Source organism: Papio anubis, chromosome 15 (assembly GCF_008728515.1).
Source record: "Papio anubis isolate 15944 chromosome 15, Panubis1.0, whole genome shotgun sequence".
Taxonomy (NCBI): Eukaryota; Metazoa; Chordata; class Mammalia; order Primates; family Cercopithecidae; genus Papio; species Papio anubis.
Genome location: NC_044990.1, coordinates 12209738 through 12229361, shown reverse-complemented (window position 1 = coordinate 12229361; position 19624 = coordinate 12209738). Strand labels below are relative to the sequence as shown.

Below are 19624 nucleotides of genomic sequence, written 5' to 3'. Positions count from 1 at the left end.
TCAGCTTTAAAACAGATCTTGAGGAGAATGAGAGCGGATGCTGTACAAATGACTGCAAGTAGCCCTGAGGTTCCTATTGAGGTTGGAACACTTGGCATTTGTGGCAGCTCCATCTGCACAGCTGTGTGGTTTCTTCCAACAGGGCCAGCAGCCGGGGCTGGCAGAGAGCTGGGCCATGCTGGGTGGCACACACTGCTCAGCCGGCACCTGTTCCAGGCAGATCATTTCCGTCTTTCATCTGGGCTTCTCTTGGACAGTCCTCAATTCATGGGCCATCCGACAGCCAGAACTAAACAAATGTGCAATGCCAGAATTTAGTCTTCACATCAGTCATTTAAGGAAAACCCCTAACCAATGGCATCTGAATATAAAATACGTGCTAGAATAGAAAGTAGTAGGGGCCCACGCTCTTGAGAGCTAAATGCTCACTAAAATAGCTAGAATGGTTATGTTCTGTTCCCGCGTATATAATGTTAAAACTACTGCCTCTGTTTGATTCAATAAGGGGTCCCTTCTATAAGTCAAATACACAGCTTTCCTGGGAATGTAATTGTTAAACATTTTGTTGTTACACTGTATAGCAGCCACTTTAAGATAACAGGAGTCTTGTTCTTTGCAGAGCATTTTGTTACCTCTACATGCATACAAAGCAGAGGATGGAATCAAAAGGGTATTTGGCTTGGGTCCAGAAAGCAATCTGGATTAGTCTATATAACTGGCTGTCACAGTTTCAAGTCCATTTCTGATCCATGACTTATTGCTTCATAACTGACTATTTCAAAGGTTTACCAGGATGCTACAAAAAAAAAAAAAAAAAAAAAAGATCTCATTACTTTCTAGCTCATTCTGAGGTGTGTTTCACTAGTTAACATTTTTAAATATTTAAAGTAACAAAATAAGACAATAAAGACTATTTCTTACCATCGTCCCTGTCATTCCCATTTTCTACCAACAAGATAAACTGATGGAGGGAATATTTGCTAGAAGTGTAGCAGAAGTGTAGAGGGAATACTTTAGCTAGAGGTTAGTTTCCATCCCCTAAGGCAGTAGCAATTTATATAATAGAGGAAGGACTGAATACTTCTAATTTTCAAACTTCCTGTAGAGCACCTGAAATTAAAATGAATATCTGATTAAATTTTGGTTCTTATTTGGCAGCCTGGTACAAAGACATTTAAAAAGAAATGAGATTCAAGCAATTTTGCAGATTCAAGAATTCAGAAATTCCTTTTGAAAAATGTGTTCCTCTCCCCAAACCTGAGGTGTAAGGCATTAATCACATCTCTGAATTAGTTAAATGTTGTCACAGTTACTTTCTTGGAAGACCTCAAAGCACTTCAGAAACGAAACTTTGTGAAATGCAGGACACCCTGAGGCCTGAGATAGTATTGTCTTCTCCTTATGAATGAGTTGAAGCCCAGGAAGTGGACTTGGACTTCAGTGATGATGTACTTCTTAAAGAGCCAATACACTTCCTTCTTTCCTTCAGGAATCGGAGTTAATTTCTAACTACAAGCCTACTTTACATTTTTGGCTAAAATACCTTAAAATTCTTCTATTTTCGTATTTCACTTCTTCATAATACCTACTTCTTTAACTGCATACAGATTGTAATGCTTTCTCAAACTATGTAAATCTATTTTAGGTAGGTTCCTCATGGTTTGACCTTAATATTTTAAAGTTATTTTTCTCCTCATAATGGCTATGCAATGGAAATAATATTTTGACACTTCAAACCATATTAATTTGATTGTAGTTTGCAGCCAGATAATTATTTCATTGAAGAAATCAGGAAGGATTAACATAATGTTCAGTTTACCAATATTGAACATCAAAAGAATGTCAGCCAAACCGAGTAGCTGACTTCAAGTGACTTGAATTCAGGGAAACTGGGATGAGTTATGCTCTCACTGTGGCATATATACATTTTTGTTGTTGTTGTAGTTGTGAAGATGGTAGTTTCTGAAACTGAAAAATAAAGGAAAGTATCAAGAAATAGGAGGAATATGGTCCAGCCCCTGATTTCTGGGTAAAACTGGAAGAAAGCTGGAAGCTCCTTGAGTGGGGGGCCGTGGGGACCAGGCTGTCAGGTTGGGCGAGGGAGGGAAGGGGAAGCGCGCTCCTGGAAGGCGTGGGGCGAGAGGCAGCCAGGGGGAGGGCAGGGGAGGGAGGGGAGTGGAGGAGCGCCCAACGGAGGGGAGGAGGGGAGGAGAAGGAAAGTGGGAAAGGAGTAGAGGAGTTGGCGAGCGCAGAGGTTGACCTAGCGCCGCGCTCCTGGTGGCCAGGCATCCCGGTCCTCGCGCGTGGCGCAGCCTCCCGGCGCCGGACTGACCCATGTCGCGCCCGCATTGGGTCCCGGGACCCCGGCGGGAGTGCCGCGTCCGTCCTCCCCAGTCGCCGGGAGTCTGAGTCGCGGGCCACGCGGGAGTGGCGGTGCCGAGCCCGCCGGTCGTTATGAGGAGGGATCTAACATGACCAGCAAACGGAAACCTTGCCAAACGCGGCTCAGGAGATCCATCAGTGAGCAGCTGCGGGACTCCACGGCCAGAGCCTGGGATCTGCTGTGGAAGAACGTCCGGGAGAGGCGGCTGGCAGGTCAGTGCCCCGGAGACGCCGGGACCCAGTGGGGCTGGGGAGGCGCTGACCGCGTAGCTCTCCCGGGCCCGCCGCCCTCCTCTGCCCTGGGCTCCCGGGCATGAGTTTCACAGCCCAAGGCCCGGGCGAGCGGGCTGCGGGCACCACCCTCCCTGGGCCGGGCCCCGAGCGCCCGCCCGCCGCACCTCCCGGTGGGTGGGTGTGGGCTCCGTGCCGGACGCGCGCACTGACAGCCCGGCCTGGTGCTCCATGCTGGCGGGCCGCGGGGCAGGGGTTACCTGGAGGGGCTGTCCCCGGGCGGCCTTTTCACCTAGGCTGCCCCCTACTCCGCTGCCATCCCATTCCACCCCAGTGAATAAGTGCCCAGACCAAGTGGCCCTTCGCAAAGGCTGCCCCTTCCCAACTTCGCCTTCTCCACGTGGGACACATCCACTGAGTGCGCGGGAGGGAGAGTGAATGCAAAGCAAGGAGCACGTCCAAAGCGCCGCAGACCAGCTGCTCAGGGGTAGAGGGGGAGATGTGACGGGAGACAGGTGGACGGTAGTTGGTGCAGGTAGCTGGCTGGCTGTCCGCAGGCCCTGCCAGCTGTGAAAGCAGGCTTTCCTCCCTTTGAGGTTGCAAGGAAGGGCCTCCCTTTGGGACTCCATTGCCCACGAATCAGAGCAAGAGAGGAAGTGATTGTTTTGAGCCAGGAGGTCCTTAAGAATCCTTGCTTGGATCAGAAGGCCGCCCCATCCTTAGTACCTCCCCCAGTGTCACACTGCCCCTTGCTGCTTCTGTGCATGCTCCATGGAACCCTCTTTCTGTAGGGCCAAGGATGCAGTGGGTGGTCCAGCCATCTCAGAGCTTTCACTGGCAACTTTAGGACCCTTTAGTCACTGCCTCATGCCTGCCCCAATAAGAGAAAGTGGCCAGACTCCACAGCACAGTTCCTGGGCAGTGCAGGGTTTAGGGCCCCTTCGCCAACATGTTAGCTGCTGGAAGATGCTTCAGGGACTGGGGGAAGCATGATTGGAAGGGCCCCTGAGGTGACCCCGAGGCAAGTCTCTGGACCTTGTTGCCTCTGTGTCCTCTCCAGGGCTATCTCTTGAGCTGGGCAGTGACCACCACATGGGGCAGAAGAAAGTTCTAGAGAAGAAGGTCTGATGCCTAGGCAGAAGGAAAGGACGCCACTGGTGAAGTGGGAGATCTAACCTTCTTTGAACTCCTCCCTTTTTTCCTTATTTGAACTGTAAAGCAAGTGGTTTGCTAGATATTCTGCCCTTAAACTCATGCACCCACATCCCTCATCCACCTGAAAGCATTCTGGGGAAGATGCCCAGAGTCTATAGCACCTTGAGAGAAGGTCGCTAGCAAGCTAAATTAAAAGTGGAGATTATGGATGATTCCAACACTTGATGTTGTAAGCATACAATGTTGATTCCACATTTTCTCTCCAACACAGTGGCCACATTTAGTGTGCACCCAAGAAATAAACAGACTTTTTTGGTTTGGACCCAGAAATAAATTGTGGTAACCCAGCAGTTTTGACTGTTGATGTTTAAAAACCTGTACATGCACTGTAGACCTCAATTAATAACAATTAATAACTTTCCCTATTATCATGCTAAATTGTATATTCTACATGATGGATGGTTTTAGAGAAATTTTTGTGGTCTAGTAAACTTTTGTTGCTTCATAACTTCAGAATGCTTACTGCAAATGTCTCTTTCATAGCTTCTGTTATTTACGTTTGTTAAGTTTGTTAAATCAATGGGTCCTCAGGAAACAAGAAGTCATTCCAGGAGGCCTGCCAAGGCTGTGCTGGGTTTTTATAGAACCTGAGGCCAAAGATGACTGCAGCTCTGTCTCTTTCAAGAAGCGATCTGGGAAGGAAGAGAGTGTCATGTAAAGACTTAAAACTATTAAGATTGTCCAAGAAAGTCATATTCACATGAATTTTACATTGCAGTTAAGGTGGTGAAGGGAAAAAGGTTTTTTTTTTGAGACAGAGTCTTGCTCTGCCGCCCAGGCTGGAGTGCAGTGGTGTGATCTTGGCTCACTGCAAGCTCTGCCTCCCGGGTTCACGCCATTCTCCTGCCTCAGCCTCCCGAGTAGCTGGGACTACGGGCGCCCACCACTACGCCCAGCTAATTTTTTGTATTTTTAGTAGAGACGGGGTTTCACCATGTTAGTCAGGATGGTCTCAATCTCCTGACCTCATGATCTGCCCACCTCGGCCTCCCAAAGTGCTGGGATTACAGGCATGAGCCACCGCGCCCAGCCGGGAAAAAGTTTTAATCCTTGGAAATAAACTGTAGATAGAGACTTTAAGATCATGAATATATAGAGGGCTAAAAGTGGTTTCAGAATAGGAAATATAAGAGTGCTCTCAAGAGTAGTGCAATTATTTTTTAAAATAGCGGTATGAGGTTTGAAAATGTTTAATCAGAATACTAATATCTGCTTACCCATAATCTGCTTACCACTCTGCTCACAGCAGATGCCAGCAGGTTATTCAGCTGGGACCAAACAATCCTCTGTGAGGCCAACTTTAGCTTCTGCTTCTCTAAGCAAGGTGGGATGCCTGCCACAAAACCAGGCCAACTCCGTAAAGGCACTTTTAGATGCAAATTGATTTTCTGGGGTTTTCTTGCTAAGGTGGCTAAAATATAGAACTTTGGCCATGAGACACTGAAATACTTAAGTTATTAATGTTGGCATCAATTCTAGGTGAAAATGTTCTTCATTTGTAAAAGTGTTCTTTATATGGTTCAGTTCACAATACCAGAATAACCAACCATAGTCATGTATCACTTTACGATGAAGATATAGTCTAAGAAATGCATTGTTAGGTGATTTCATTGGTTGAGTGAATCAAGTGTAAATCATACAATGTATTTACACAAACTTGGTTGGTATAGTCTGCTACACACCTAGGCTATATGGTGTGGCCTATTTCTCCTAGATTACAAACCTGTAGAGCATATTACTATACTAAATACTGTGGGCAATTGTAACACAATGGCAAGTATTTTTGTCTCTAAACACATCTAAAAAGAAAGGGTACAGTAGTCAGGCATGGTGGCTCATGCCTGTAATCTCAGCACTTTGGGAGGCCAAGGCGGGCAGATCACTTGAGGACAAGAGTTCGAGACCAGCCTGGCCAACATAGTGAAACCCCATCTCTACTAAAATAAACAAACAAAAAAATCAGGCAGGTGTGGTGGCACACATGTGTAATCCAAGCTACATGGGAGACTGAGGCATGAGAATCATTTGAACCCAGGAGGCAGAGGTTACAGTGAGCCAAGATTGTGCCACTGCACTCCAACCTAGGTAATAGAGCAAGACTCTGTCTCAAAAACAGAAAAAAGAAAGGGTACACTAAAAACATGGCATTGTTAGCTTATGGGACCACTGTCGTATATGCAGTCCAGTTCGTCATTGACTGAAACGTTGTTGTGTGGTGTATAACTGTATATGAATATATCCCAAGAGGGTATCTGTTCTGTCAACAGATGAGATTAGGCTATTGGCTTTTTTTTGGTCTTGCTTTTATATCTTTTTTTTTATCAAGTAAGTTTAGTGCTGGAACTTCTTTAACTTGGCTAAAATTTTCTTCTTACTATACTTAGTCAATGGAACAGTGTTCAAAGTGCTTCATAATTAACTTGTATTTGCAGCCAGGTGCAGTGGCTCATGCCTATTATCCTACTACTTTGGGAGGCTGAGGCAGGTGGATCACCTGAGGTCAGAAGTTCAAGACAGCCTGGCCAACATAGTGAAACCCTATCTCTACCAAAACAACAACAACAACAACAACAACAACAAAATTAGCCTGCTGTGGTGGCATGCATCTGTAGTCCCAGCTACTCAGGAGGTTGAGGCAGGAGAATCGCTTGAACCTGGGAGGCGGAGGTTGCAGTGAGCTGATATTGCACCACTGCACCCCAGCCTAGGTGACAGAGCAAGACTCTGTCTCAAAAAAATAAAATAAATAAAATAAATAAATAAAACATATAAAAATAAAAGATAAATAAATAAACCTGTATTTGCTATCTAGGGCATTCTGAAGGTATTTGATTCTTCCTTTTGCTTTTTTCCATCCCAAGGAAGGAAATCCTTTTTCTAACTCACTCTTATTTCTCTTCATAAAAAGCTGTCTTGTCAACTGAACAGAAAGACAAAAAGAAGTAGAGCTGTTTAAGCATATTAAAGCCTATGTGTTTCTGTGCCATGGGACCATATTTAGGACGGAGGGGATCATACATATTTGAAAAATGCATTTCTTTAAAAAAACAAACAAACAAACAATTACTATTCTAGAGTTTCTGGGGTCCTAGGGAGGTTAGCTGGGTGGTTCTGTCTCAGGGTCTCTTATAATATGGCCTTCAATCTGTCAGCTGGGGTGGCAGTCATCTGAAGGCTTGATTGAAGCTGGTGGATCTGCTTCCAAGCTCGCTCACCTTAGGTGCTGGCAGGCCTTGGTTCTCTCTGGCTGTTGGCTGGAAGCTTCAATTTCTTGCCCTGTGTGCCTGATACACAATATGGCAGAGATCTGAGAGAAGAGAGCATGCACTCAAGACAGAAATTGCAGTGTTTGTAACCTGCTCTCAGAAGTGACGTATCATGTGGGAGGGAACTGACTACACAAGAAGTGGCTACCAGGTGGTGGGGATGATTGGGGGGCAACCTGGAGGCTGGGTACCACAGGTACAAAAGCATTTAAGGTTGTCCTTAGCAAATGCCAGGTCAAATCTGAAATCTTCCTAACAAGGAAACCCCAAAGCAAAACTTTTTTTTTTTCATTTGAACAAATAGCCTGGAAAAATCATTTCTTAACGTAGGTCACAGTGACACAAATAATGAAACCAATGGAAGGATAAGATATGAATGATGTTCAAATATATTCATTTCATTGCAAAAATATGAAAAGGAGTTATTATTAAAGAAGAACTTACATTGGGAGCTCTTACTGGATTTTCCAGTTCTGTGGCAGTTGCTAAATTTCCACTAGATTGTGGAACTGTTGTCAATGCATACTTCTTAATTTTCTAAAATTATGCTCCTCATGGAGCCCAGCAAGTTTTTCTCACTGTCATCTCAGTATCCATAATTGTTTAGTTGTTAGTGTTCAAAGCAGGATTCAAATTCAGGTCATCAGAATTCACAAGCCATCTGTGCCTATTTCCTACTGTACCACATGGCCTCCTCCCTGGACTTTGTGGAGAGCTGTGGACCCCCAAATCCTTTCTAAGACCCTCTGTCACTTGCAGTTCAATTACAAAAGAAGAACAAAAAGAACTGGAAAAGTACTCTTTCTTTCCTCCTGGAGTAACGAGGATAGCCCTGTGCACCTAAAGTAGCTTGTCCCCTAATCATGCCATTGGACTCTTTAGTGTATGGGCTTATAGGGATTTGAAACAAACGAACAGCCATACATCTAACTTGTCAGGGCCCCTCTGTGGTTCATTCTGCCCACAACCATTGGAAGAGCTACAAGAATGAGATGCTGCTGTAAACCCTACAAGCACAGCAGGTTTCTTCAAGGTGGGAGAGTGACAGGTTATTTTGGCTTCCCCAGTTCCCTAAACAACCACTACTGGTGACAATTCTAAACTTTTATGGCATCATTCAATTCTTTAGGCAGAAGCATACCCGTTAGCTTGTGGTGTTTGTAAGCAGCTTGAATTACTTTTTAGCTGTTAAAGTCTAAGAACATTCAAATGACTTTTCTAAAGCTTTCTGCTTCTCTGCTTTAAAACCCTACTCTATTTTAATGGAAACGTAATCCATATGTTTGATTCCATTATACTCATATAACAATATTTAGGTAGCCTGTGAGCTAATTGATGTCTAAGTCTTTTGATCTTTTTTATAGTCTCATTTTAAATCATTTATCATAGACACAGGAAGTTATATTGCTGCCAAAAATATTCTGACTTAAAACAGTGAAAAGTTCAAGTTTTGTTAGAAACATTAATTCCACCAAATTTCCGTGAGTTCTTGTCATGTTAAAACAGGCTCATTCATTCTCAGAGTCAACAGTAGCATCCTGTGAAGTGATATAAACACAAGATTGGGACTTCAATGCAAAGCAAGATCAAGAATAAAACATGAGCCACAAAAACTTCCTCATTAAAATCTAAATGTGTTCTATAATATCAAAAGTACAGGATGATACTAGCCGACTCTTTTCATGTATTTTATATCCGTTTTATCATCACTTTTCTGTGAAGAATTGACCATTCTATTCTGTCAGCATTTTTTGTTTGTTTGTTTTTTAAACATCTTTTGAGATGATACTATGTTTAGATGCTATTTATATTAACAATAACAAAAAACATCTAAGTCAAGAAAATATACAATTAAAATTAAAAAGGAAGAGCACATCACTTATATCAGGGTTGTCAACTTTAGCCACATAGACTCATTAGGAGCCTTTCAGAAGTACTAACTCTCTGGCCTCCTCCCAGAGATTCTGATTCAATTCAGATGGGGTCTGGGTATCCGTATTTTTAAAAGCCCTGCAGAAGATTTCACTCTGCAATCCAGGTTGAGAACCACTGACTTACCTTAATTCCCACATAATAACTTGCAGAATTCTGGGGCTAATACAGGATTATATTCTAAGCCCTAAGAAAAGTTTTGCTTAATTGAGGTCAGAAAGAACTTGTCATCTCACAGGGACAGAGAAAAAGGTCAGTGGTGCCTGGAGAATAAAGAAATAGGTGGTAAGAGTGGATGTCAGAAATGTAGACAGAGGGTCAATTTATAAGATAAGGTTAGGCTTTGTTGCTAGGGCAAGAAGTTTTGATTTAGTTCTACAGGAGATAAGAACAAAGGGCATTAAGCAAAGAAGTGACAAGACCTGAATAAATTACTACCAGTGGTGGTCTAGGTGAGAGATAAACAGTGACAGGGACTAGGGTGATAGTGATAGAAATGGAGAGAAAGGAACAGATTTGGAGTATGTCTTGAAATAGAGACAATAACAGGTTGGTTGTTGGAAGCTAGGGAGAGGGACTCCTAGATTTTTTTTTTTTTTAAGACAGGGTCTCATTCTGTTGCCCAGTCTGGAGTACTGTGGTGGAATCATGGCTTACCGCAGCCTCAACCTTGGAGGCTCAAGCATCCTCCCACATCAGCCTTCCGAGTAACTGGGACTACAGGTTTGCGTCACCACTCCTGGCTAATTTTTGCATTTTTGTAGAGATGGGGTTCCTCCATGTTGCCCAGGTCAGTCTGGTCTCAAACTCCTGGGCTCAAGCAGTGTTCCCACCTCCGCCTCCCAAGGTGCTGGGATGACAGGCTTGAGATACCGAGCCCAGCCAGATTTTTGATCTGAGCAGCTAAGTGGAGTGTAGCAATGTTGGCCGAGATGAGGATAACTGGATTTGCATGGGAGAGAAAAAGGACTGAAAGGTTCTCTGTTGGCTCCATTAGTTTTGGAATGCCTGCTAGACATCCAAAAGTAAAAGTCAAAGAATTGGATGCATGAGTATCGGCTTTGTAGGAAAGTCAGAGCCAGAGATATAATGTGAGAATTATTGGCATATGACTACTTTATAAAACTTTGGAACTGGGTGGAGCTACTTGGAAGAGATTGCAGATAAGGGGAAGGGGTCAAGGGCCAAGTCCTGGGGGGCTCTTTGGTTAGAGTGCAATATTTGGACATAAATGTGTCCATATACATGTACTATTAGTACATATGCATGTACTAAATTTTCAGGAAAATAGAGAGCAACATTATTTCTAAATTCAACATTCTTCTATCACAATAGTACTGCTATATTGAATCTTTTGTGATAGATTTACACATTTGGTCCTAGAACTGTTGATGAACAAAAATAATCATTGCTGGGCGTAGTGGTTCATGCCTCTGTACTCCCAGCTACTCAGGAGGCTGAGGCAGGAAGATAGCTCTTGCCCAGGAATTCAGAGATGCAGTGAACTATGTCATGCCACTGCCCTTCAGCCTGGGTGACACAGAGATACCCCGTCTCTCAAAAAAAAAAAACCTCACTAATCAAATGCCTTTTTAATTTAAAAATTATATTGCAAAGTAAAAAAGCAAACAAACTTTTTTTAAGGAAACACTTCTCAGGTTGCCTGCATATGCACACACAAAAAAACACAATTTATTAAATAAAAAATGGTTTTAGCATAAGCACTTCTCTGGTTATTGTAACTGGTTGGGCCTACATATAATGGGATAAGAGCTTTACATTTGGCAGGACTTGGCCAGTGTCCTGATATCCAGGAATAGTCTGATCAAACAAAGCTTAGCTTAGCTCGTAGGAAAGGTTCTGTATATTGATTTTTCCAATATAGCATCCACTTACTGACCTTTAAGGGTTATGCTTTGCCCAAGACACCACTGGTTAAGGTAAAAATTTTCAGAGAAAAATAGATAACCAATGTCTTAAACATTTGTATCTGGCCCAGCACGGTGGCTCATGCCTGTAATCCCAGCACTTAGGGAAGCCGTGGCAGGCAGATCACTTGAGGTCAAGAGTTTAAGACCAGGCTGGCCAACATGGTGAAACCTCGTCGCTACTGAAAATACAAAAATTAGCTGGGTGTGGTGGAGTGCATGCCTGTAATTCCAGCTACTCGGGAGGCTGAGGCACGGGAATCACTTGAACCCAGGAGGAGGAGGTTGCCATGAGCAGAGATTGCACCACTGCACTCCAGCCTGGGCCACAGAGCTTCCATCTCAAAAAAAAAAAAAGTTTGCATTTGTAAAGAGTGTAACTTAACTTTGGCCTAACCTATCTGCAATATGCTGGATCACCCTGGGGGGCAATACAGTGTCCTCCTTGAATTAGAATAAAGAAAGACCATGTTCATTACTGCTGGTGGTTGCTCTGAATAAGAGGCACAAGCCCAGCTAGTTCGCTGAAATTTCTTTTTTTTGAGATGTAATCTCGCTCTGTCATCCAGGCTGGAGTGCATGGCACAATCTTGGCTCACTGCAACCTCCACCTCCCGAGTTCAAGCGATTCTCCTGCCTCAGCCTCCCGAGTAGCTGGGACTACAGGCACCCGCCACCACACCCGGCTAATTTTTTGTATTTTTAGTAGAGACAGGATTTCACCATGTTAGCCAGGATGGTCTTGATCTCCTGGCCTTGTGATCCGCTCGCCTTGGCCTGCCAAAGTGCTGAGATTACAGGCTTGAGCCACTGTGCCAGGCCATTCACTGAAATTTCTTGAGAGGACCACCGAACATGGTCTTTTGTAAGGCACCAACTTGATCATTTAGACATAGAGCATGTTTAATGAAATTCATATCTACTTTTCCTTTGTGCTTTTTACATCTTATGCTGAACAAAGCAGCTTATGGAGAAAATTTTGCTTTAAGACTTTATAAAGTTTCCTAGGTGTTTATCCAACAGTATATTTCTATTCTGTCCTTTTGCAAGTTTAGTGAGCTTGCAAAATGCAAATAAAAGTAGTTTTAAAAGTCTTACAACTTTACTGGGCTTTTTTCAGAGTCCTTGAATGTGTATTCCTAAAACAGTTAAGTTGAAGGACAAACATTTTTGTCGTGTTTGTAGTTAGTCCATAAGTATTTATTGAGCCATGAGATAGCATCCTTGTCAAAGCATGTTGGGATGGTAGTGCAGGATATTAATTCAGTACCGTGGTTGTATCTTGGCGAGGCACATAAATTTCACTATGCTGCCCAAATCACTTAACTCATCTATCTGACCAGAAATGAAGCAAGCTTCCAGAAATTGCACAAGAACAGTATAGAATGTACCATGACTACACAATATTTTATTTGCAAATCTGCTGTGTCAAGACATCTTACATTCTCCTGCAGTATCTTTCTTTAGTAATATTTTTATCCAAAATAAAATGTTCAGAATCTTATGTTTCTGTTTTCTTGTACGATAGAGGCTATATTATCTATAGTGCATCATGGCATATTGTGTTTGTTGAATACTGCTTTCTCCTTCCTATATAGGAAATGCAATGAAGAAGAGAGACAATTATGCAATCCTTAAAAATTCATACATTTACTTGCAATGATATTAAACTGGAAAGTCTTATGCTTCTCATTCTCTCTGCATCTGGATAAAATGGAAACATTTTCAAATTTCTTGAAGGATCTTTGAAAGTGTTTTTCCAGACTGGGAAACAGAGAGAGACACAGTCTCTACAAAAAATAAAGAAAATTAGCTGAGCATTGTGTCACATGCCTGTCTAGCTACTCCTACTTGGGAGGCTGAGATGGGAGGATTGCTTGAGCCCTGGAAGTCAAGGCTGCAGTGAGCCATGATTGCGCCACTGCACTCCAACTTGGGTGACAGTGTGATAACCTATCTCAAAAAAAAAAGGTGTTTTTCTATTGAAAATTAATATTTATTAGAAGAACAATCTGAAAGTATGAATGTTTGAATATCATAAAAAGCATAAAAAGTTATGCTAATCTACCCCTTTGTGGGGGGATACATGTTGTCACAATGACACCACAAAGATGGCAAGATAGTGGTTGCCTCCCTTACCTGATGTTAAGTTGTATTCATCACAGAACTCTTAAAAACCAATTAGAAAACAATGATGGATTGCACCTTTCTTGGCCACAAGGTGTTGTCCTCATAGTCTTGGAAATAAATTGTAGTTTCCTTTTTCTTTTTTTTTTTTTTTTTGAGACGGAGTCTTACTGGTCTTGAACTCCTGACCTCGTGATCCACCTGCCTTGGCCTCCCAAAGTGCTGGGATTACAGGCGTGAGCCACCACACCCGGCCATTGTCTTTCTTTTAGTGCTAAGGAAAGATTTCCTAAGCAGTAGATATACAAAAGAACAGCATCACGATCTAGTGGTTAAGAGCAGCTACTGGAGTCACAGCTACATGAGTTTGAATCCTGCCTCCACCAGTTAAACCAGTGGGCCCTTGGACAAGATAACTAATCTCAATGTTTCTCAGTTTCTTCATCTTTAAAGAGGAGGATTAGCATAGTACTTACCTTAGAGGGTTTTTATGAGGATTAAATGAGTTAATATTTGCAAAGAACGTAGCACAGTGTCTGGCCCATAGTAAAACCTATGTAAGGGATTATTGAAGACAACATACATATAAGTAGGGAATAGAGGAGCAGAGACATGTATTCTTGATAAAGGAGATCCTTTAACCCCCACCCGAAACCACCCATTTCCTTCACTTCTAGATTCATATGCTTTGTTCCTGTATTTTTGTTTTGTTTTGTTTTGTTTTGTTTTTAAGGTAGAGTCTCACTCTGTGGCCCGGACTGGAATGCAGTGGTGCAATCTTGGTTCACTGCAACCTCCGCCTCCCGGGTTCAAGCCATTCTCCTGCCTCAGCCTCCCGAGTAGCTGGGACTACAGGCAGGTGCCAGCACGCCTGGCTAATTTTCTGCATTTTTAGTACAGACGGGTTTTCACCATGTTAGACAGGATGGTCTTGATTTCCTGGATCTTATAAACCCATTCTAGATCCCATATCCAGAGATTTCCAAGTACTAAGACATTCAGCTCACTCTCCTTGCTCTGATGGGGATTTAAAAAAAAAAATCAAATGCTAAATATATTGTTAGCATGGCTGGCAGCATCTCATATCGATCCATTAGTGTTAGAGATGAATCATTCATTATACTAATATTTTGTCTTTCTGAAAGACTGTCAACTATGATTTCATCATCAAAATCACCAACAGCTGTAGAGCTATGCAAATGAGAATTCATCTGCATGCTTTTGGCCTACATGGAATTTGCTGGAGACCTAATTAAAATGAGAGAAATCAGACTAGATAATCTCTAAGGTCCCATTTAACTTTAAAAGATCAATGAGTCCATAAAACTAGACCATGAGTCTAAAAGAGCCTTAATGTCCTAAGTCCTTTAGCACTTTTTCTATCTGGATTTCATGTGTTGGTCTGCTAGTTGAGAGAAAGGGCAGAAGCCCCTAAGTGTACTCTAGGAAACCCACCAATGTCACTCCCATGAAGCTTTGGATACCAGCAACTTATAACTGGTACCTTCTGCTATTGGAACTACATCTACCAGAATTGAAGAAAGGACAAGAGGGGACAAGCCAGGAGTCCAGAGCCTGCAAACTCCTCTAAAATCTCAACAGTCTTTGCACCACACTCTGGCAGGACTGACTGCAGGGACATGTGACCTGTGCAGTCATACAGGGCCCCATGCATAGAAGGGCCCCTCATTTGGTTTAATGTTCTGCTGTTACCATCTTGAAATTCTTAATAATTATTGAATGGAGGACCCACATTTTCATTTCATCCTGGACCCTGCAAATGATGTAGCTGGTCCTGCACTCAGGGAAAGCCAGTTCCTTATGGAACCATGACTTTGTGAATTGACCTTCGTTGGTGACTTGGTGTTATATAGGTAAGATAATGGCCATGTGTAAATCACTGAAGGGTCCGTGGAAGTCGTCCCTTGAGCATCTACCGTCTACAATCCACATCGTCTGTGCCCCTTGCTTTTGGGGAAGGTGAACTCCCCAAAAAGAAAGTGTGTTTGTTTTATTTTATGGTTTATTGATTCTGACAACAGCATTATAAAGTAAGGCAATAATATGACCCCTGATATTTGCAGAGTTATTGATATAGTGATTGTATTTCCTTATTACATATATTGAAGCAAATATTTTAATTAGTTTTTTAAAAAGTATTGTGGTGCTGAGGAATAACAGGAAATTGGGACAAGGTAAAACTCTTGATATGATAGACTTGCAGATCTTTGTTTTTAAAATTTCTTAATTAAGCTGTTTCTTAATTAAATATTTACAACACTCATAATAGATTAGTTCATTAAACCACTTCTATTAAAATCATTAAAGCTATTTCTTGTGTAGGTTTCACCTAGGGTACTTACTCAGAAAAGGAAATTAGGAGAGGTAATAATAAAGCCTATCATTTATCATCAGGGATTTTATATCTGCTAACATTTTATTTTGTCATTATTCCCATTTGTCCCTGGGAAGAACACTAACGTTGACTGGGTCTAGTCTTACAAAACTGTACAGGTTAAATCCTCCTTTGCTAATACAGGATATCCATAGAACTCCATTTAACAAAGTAAAAAATATATATGTATATATATATTTCTTTCGTTTAAAAGTTATTTAATATGAAGTATTATGTTGGTGCAAAAGTAATTGCGGTCTTTGCCATTACTTTCAATGACAAAAACCGCAATTACTTTTGCACCAACCTGATATTTCCGGGCAATTGAAAATCAGAGTGTATGCATGCGTTTTCATTTGTTCTTAGGCTACTTCATCCAATAATACATTTGAGTTGTTCTGAATAGGAACACAAGTAAGGAGATTTTTTTTTTTTTTTTTTTTTTTTTCCTGATACAGGGTCTTACTTTGTCATCCAGGCTGGAGTGCAGTGGTGCGATCTTGGTTCACTGCAGCCTCAACTTCTGTGGCTCAAGCCATCCTCCCACCTCAGCCTCCTGAGTATCTGGGACTACAGATACATGCCACAACACCCAGCTATTTTTTTTTTTTTTTTTTTTTTTGTACAGACAGAGTCTCACTATGTTGCCCAGGCTGACCTCAAATTCTGCGGCTCAAGCAATCTTTCCACCTCGGCTTCCCCAAATGTTGGGATTATAGGTGTGAGCCACCAAACATGGCCAGCAGGCAGTTTATAATCAGCCAATTCTAGGCCATGTTGTAAGAGGTGGACCTGTCTTTGACAGCAGGGTCCTGGCATTCAAGTGGACACAGGTGGTGATCCCGTAACAGTGGCTTGATTACCCTGTTTTTTGTGTCTAATCTGAACACAAGGAAGTATGAGATGTGTAAGCAGCTTTATCAAAGAGTCATAGTAAGTTTTCCTTTCCAGATATGAAATGCTGAATTTGTATAAATAAATTAAACCTTAATAGCACAGTCATTAGTATTCAGTAATTTAAGCTGTACGATCACTCTGGAGAAGCCCTCCTGTATCCATACTTGAATATAATGATTTACATGTGTGTCTCTGTTTACCCTTAAACCACAAGTTCTTCCAGGGAAAGGGTAACGTCTTATTCATTGCAGACATGCCAGCTGTCCTAGCATGTAGCTGGTATACAGGAGATGCACGATGGATGCTTGTTGAATGAATTGATGAATGATATTTTAACATTAATGGCTACCCAGTATTGGACTCTATTGTATTCCTGGCACTGTGCTAAGGACTTCATGCATGTTCTTACTTAATGCCCAGGCTTCTCAGCAGGTACTGCCAGGGTCACTGTTAGCACAAATAGCACCTCGCTGTGATTTAGAAAATTCACATCGGTCCTCTCTGGGATGATGAATTAGAAAAAGATGCCTCTTCTGGGACAATGCAGCCCCATAGTTGTGTGGCTTGGCGAATGTACCCAGGGCTGAATTTCAGCCTCCATACACCTCATTGGTTGCTTGCTGTGTGTATGGCACAGACTACATAAACGGTATGTGGTGACTATGCTTACTATTACTAACCTACTTAGTAAGTAGAAGTACCTTACCTAGTAAGTTGACGAAACCTTCAAGGCTAGGAGAGGTTAAGTGGCGTATGCAAGGCACGTACCCACTACTTGTAGCTGTGTAGGTTTGAGAGAGCGACCTGACTCTCATGACTTATGAGACCCCAATGACTCCAGGACCCCCACCCTAATCACAGTCTAGCACTTAGGAAGCACCACAGCTCAGTTCACGGGTGTCGTAGTGACAGCATGGAACCATTTTCAGAGTCCTGCCCCACTGTTGCCTCACACAGGGCGTCACAGAGGGAGCTGGTTGTGGTGTTCCGGCATCCCAGAGTCTCCACGATAATGATGGGGATTCATGGTGACCCTGAATTTTTCTGTAGCGATTTACAGCTAAGTGTTAGTCTATGAATGTAATATAACAGTGGTTTAAAATCAACAGATTGTAACAAAAGTCCCTCGCAGGAGACAAAGCTGGTGCCGTGATCTCTATTGCATTAACGAGACAAATGAAGATAGGAAACATCATGTGGCTTCCAGGGCTCCATGGCAGGGGCGTGGCAGGGGGGATTTGAGTCCAGGCTCCTACTCCAGTGATGACCTTTCCGTCACTTTCCTCCTGCCCGCTGCGAGCTCTGCCCTGTCCAGGTCAGTCAGCTGCTGTTACCTCCACCCAGCCGGTGACACCCAAACCTCAGGGAGCATCGGAACCACCAGAAAAGCTTTTTAAAATACAGGTTGTATTTTAAAATGTGTGAGTGTGTGGTGTGTGTGTGCGCTGTGGCTGGGGGGTAGGGGGCATAGGAGTGTGTGTGTGTATTTATTTCGTAACAAGCTTTCCAGGTGTTTGTTTACCACCTGCCTAGCACTGTCCTTCCACCAGTTATTGGAAATGGCTCTAAACTCTCATGGCTATTTCAGGCTCATACCTTGTGCCATGGAATGTCTTCCAGGTCAGATACCTTTCTCTCTCTCTCTCTCTGCCTACCTAGATCCTGCCCATTTTTTAAGAGCTGGCTCAAGCCCTTCATGATTTCCTTGCCAATTCCATTCTGGTGATGCCCACTCCCACCTCTTGAGGGTCTCTCCTTTTATGTCTTGGGGGCGAGAGGGCAGGAGGACCAGCCCTGGTGAGGGTCCACTCTGTGTCAGGCCCCGGTTCAGGGTTTTTCCATATGTCATCCTTCCATGACACTGAGGTCCCGATCATTATTTTAAAGATGAGGTAAGTGAAGGAACTTGGCCAAGTTCAGTGCAGGTAGTAAATTGCCGACTGGGGTCTCATCTGGCTTCAAGTTTCCCCCTTTTCCATCCACTCTGCTGAGTATTTCAATCTGGTCCTTGTCTCACCAGCAAGATTTCTTTTGTACTAGAATAGAGAAATTTTGTCTTGCATTAAAAAAGTCTTTCACCCTCTGCTGTGTAATCCGCATAGTAAAATAACCTAATTGTTGAGGAAATACAAGAATGGATGCCGTCTCTTACTTCTCTTGCAAATCAGTGCCTAACAAACTTCTAAAAAGTGAATTGTTGTTGATAGATTATACGATTTTTTTCCAAGCTTTTTAATATGACAATGGAATTCCAGCCAATATTTTTACCTCTTCTTTCTTTTCAGAGTCATGAAGTATTAGAATACACAGATGTCTTATAGATAATCTTGTCCAAGTCATTCATTTTAGAAGAGCTGATGGAACTTCAGAGAGGTTAAATTCACCTGTTGCAGGTCACCTATCTCCTTAGTGACGAGTTTGAGATTACAGCCCAACTTCAAGTCACACTGAGTCTTGTAATTATAAGTGAAATCATACTTGGCCTCTCATTCCTGAGCAAGATGCCTGTTTCTGAAATTAGTCTCTAGAGTACCAACTTTTCAAGAGAAAATATGGTACTTTACTTGCCTTCAAGAGCAAAGGTTTTCCCGTGTTTTATAAGTGTTTCTTGGCAGCCTAACTGACTCAGCGACTGATTAAAGGAAAGACTGAAGGACGTGAAAGGCATTGACTTGCTCCCTCCTAAGTGAGTTCCTCCTCAGTTTACCTCTGATGACCCCAAACCCCACCTGTCCTGCCATGATCCCACCCCCAGGTGTTTGGTGCACCTGTCAGCTTTGTAGATTTGTGCCAGATAAACTCCTACCCTCCAGCCTCCTTCTAAGGTGCAACTGGAAATTTTCATTTTACAGCTGAAGGAACCTAATACTGCTGTTGTTATTGCATGTAGGAGGGAGGAAGGAAATGGAGAAGGCATAGTTGAAATTTATTTTTTATTTTTTATTTTTTATTTTATTTTTTGAGACTGAGTGTCACTCTGTTGCCCAGGCTGGAGTGCAGTGGCACGATCTTGGCTCACTGCAACCTCTGCCTCCCAGGTTCAAGCTATTGTCATGCCTCAGCCTCCTGAGTAGCTGGGATTTGGTGTCCGTCACCAAGCCCGGCTAATTTTTATATTTTTAGTAGAGACGAGGTTTCACCATGTTGGCGAGGCTGATCTTGAACTCCTGAGCTCAAGGGATCTGCCCGTCTTGGCCTCCCAAAGTGCTGGGATTACAAGCATGAGCCACCGCACCCAGCCAGCATAGTTG

The 19624-nt window shown here is 42.8% G+C and overlaps 1 protein-coding gene and 3 long non-coding RNA genes across 8 annotated transcripts in view; 2 read left to right on the top strand and 2 right to left on the bottom strand.

Annotated features, from left to right (window-relative positions):
- STARD13 (StAR related lipid transfer domain containing 13) overlaps positions 1-19624 on the top strand; it is a 553194-nt gene that overhangs the window by 295917 nt on the left and 237653 nt on the right. The window contains exon 1 of one of the 3 annotated variants that reach the window (XM_021929384.2): positions 2215-2595. The exons of the other annotated variants lie outside the window; for them this stretch is intronic. Coding sequence (XP_021785076.2) covers positions 2472-2595 — 124 coding nt within the window. The 5' untranslated portion in view covers positions 2215-2471. Of the gene's footprint in view, positions 1-2214; positions 2596-19624 lie in introns of those variants that run through there. 3 annotated transcript variants of the gene reach the window in all.
- On the bottom strand, positions 189-4378 carry LOC116270557. 2 transcript variants are annotated; one of them, XR_004178641.1, is made up of 4 exons: positions 4292-4378; positions 922-1110; positions 633-796; positions 189-289 (listed from the first exon to the last, which is right to left on the bottom strand). It is a non-coding gene; the product is annotated as an uncharacterized LOC116270557 (long non-coding RNA). The 2 variants fall into 2 exon arrangements; XR_004178642.1 differs by lacking the exon at positions 4292-4378 and adding an exon at positions 1820-2126.
- LOC103879158 lies at positions 4375-17183 on the bottom strand. 2 transcript variants are annotated; one of them, XR_004178639.1, is made up of 3 exons: positions 17080-17183; positions 7044-7112; positions 4375-4460 (listed from the first exon to the last, which is right to left on the bottom strand). It is a non-coding gene; the product is annotated as an uncharacterized LOC103879158 (long non-coding RNA). The 2 variants fall into 2 exon arrangements; XR_004178640.1 differs by having other exon boundaries at positions 4400-4460; positions 6896-7112.
- LOC110741645 lies at positions 16110-19036 on the top strand. Its single transcript, XR_002518200.2, has 2 exons — positions 16110-17777; positions 18659-19036. It is a non-coding gene; the product is annotated as an uncharacterized LOC110741645 (long non-coding RNA).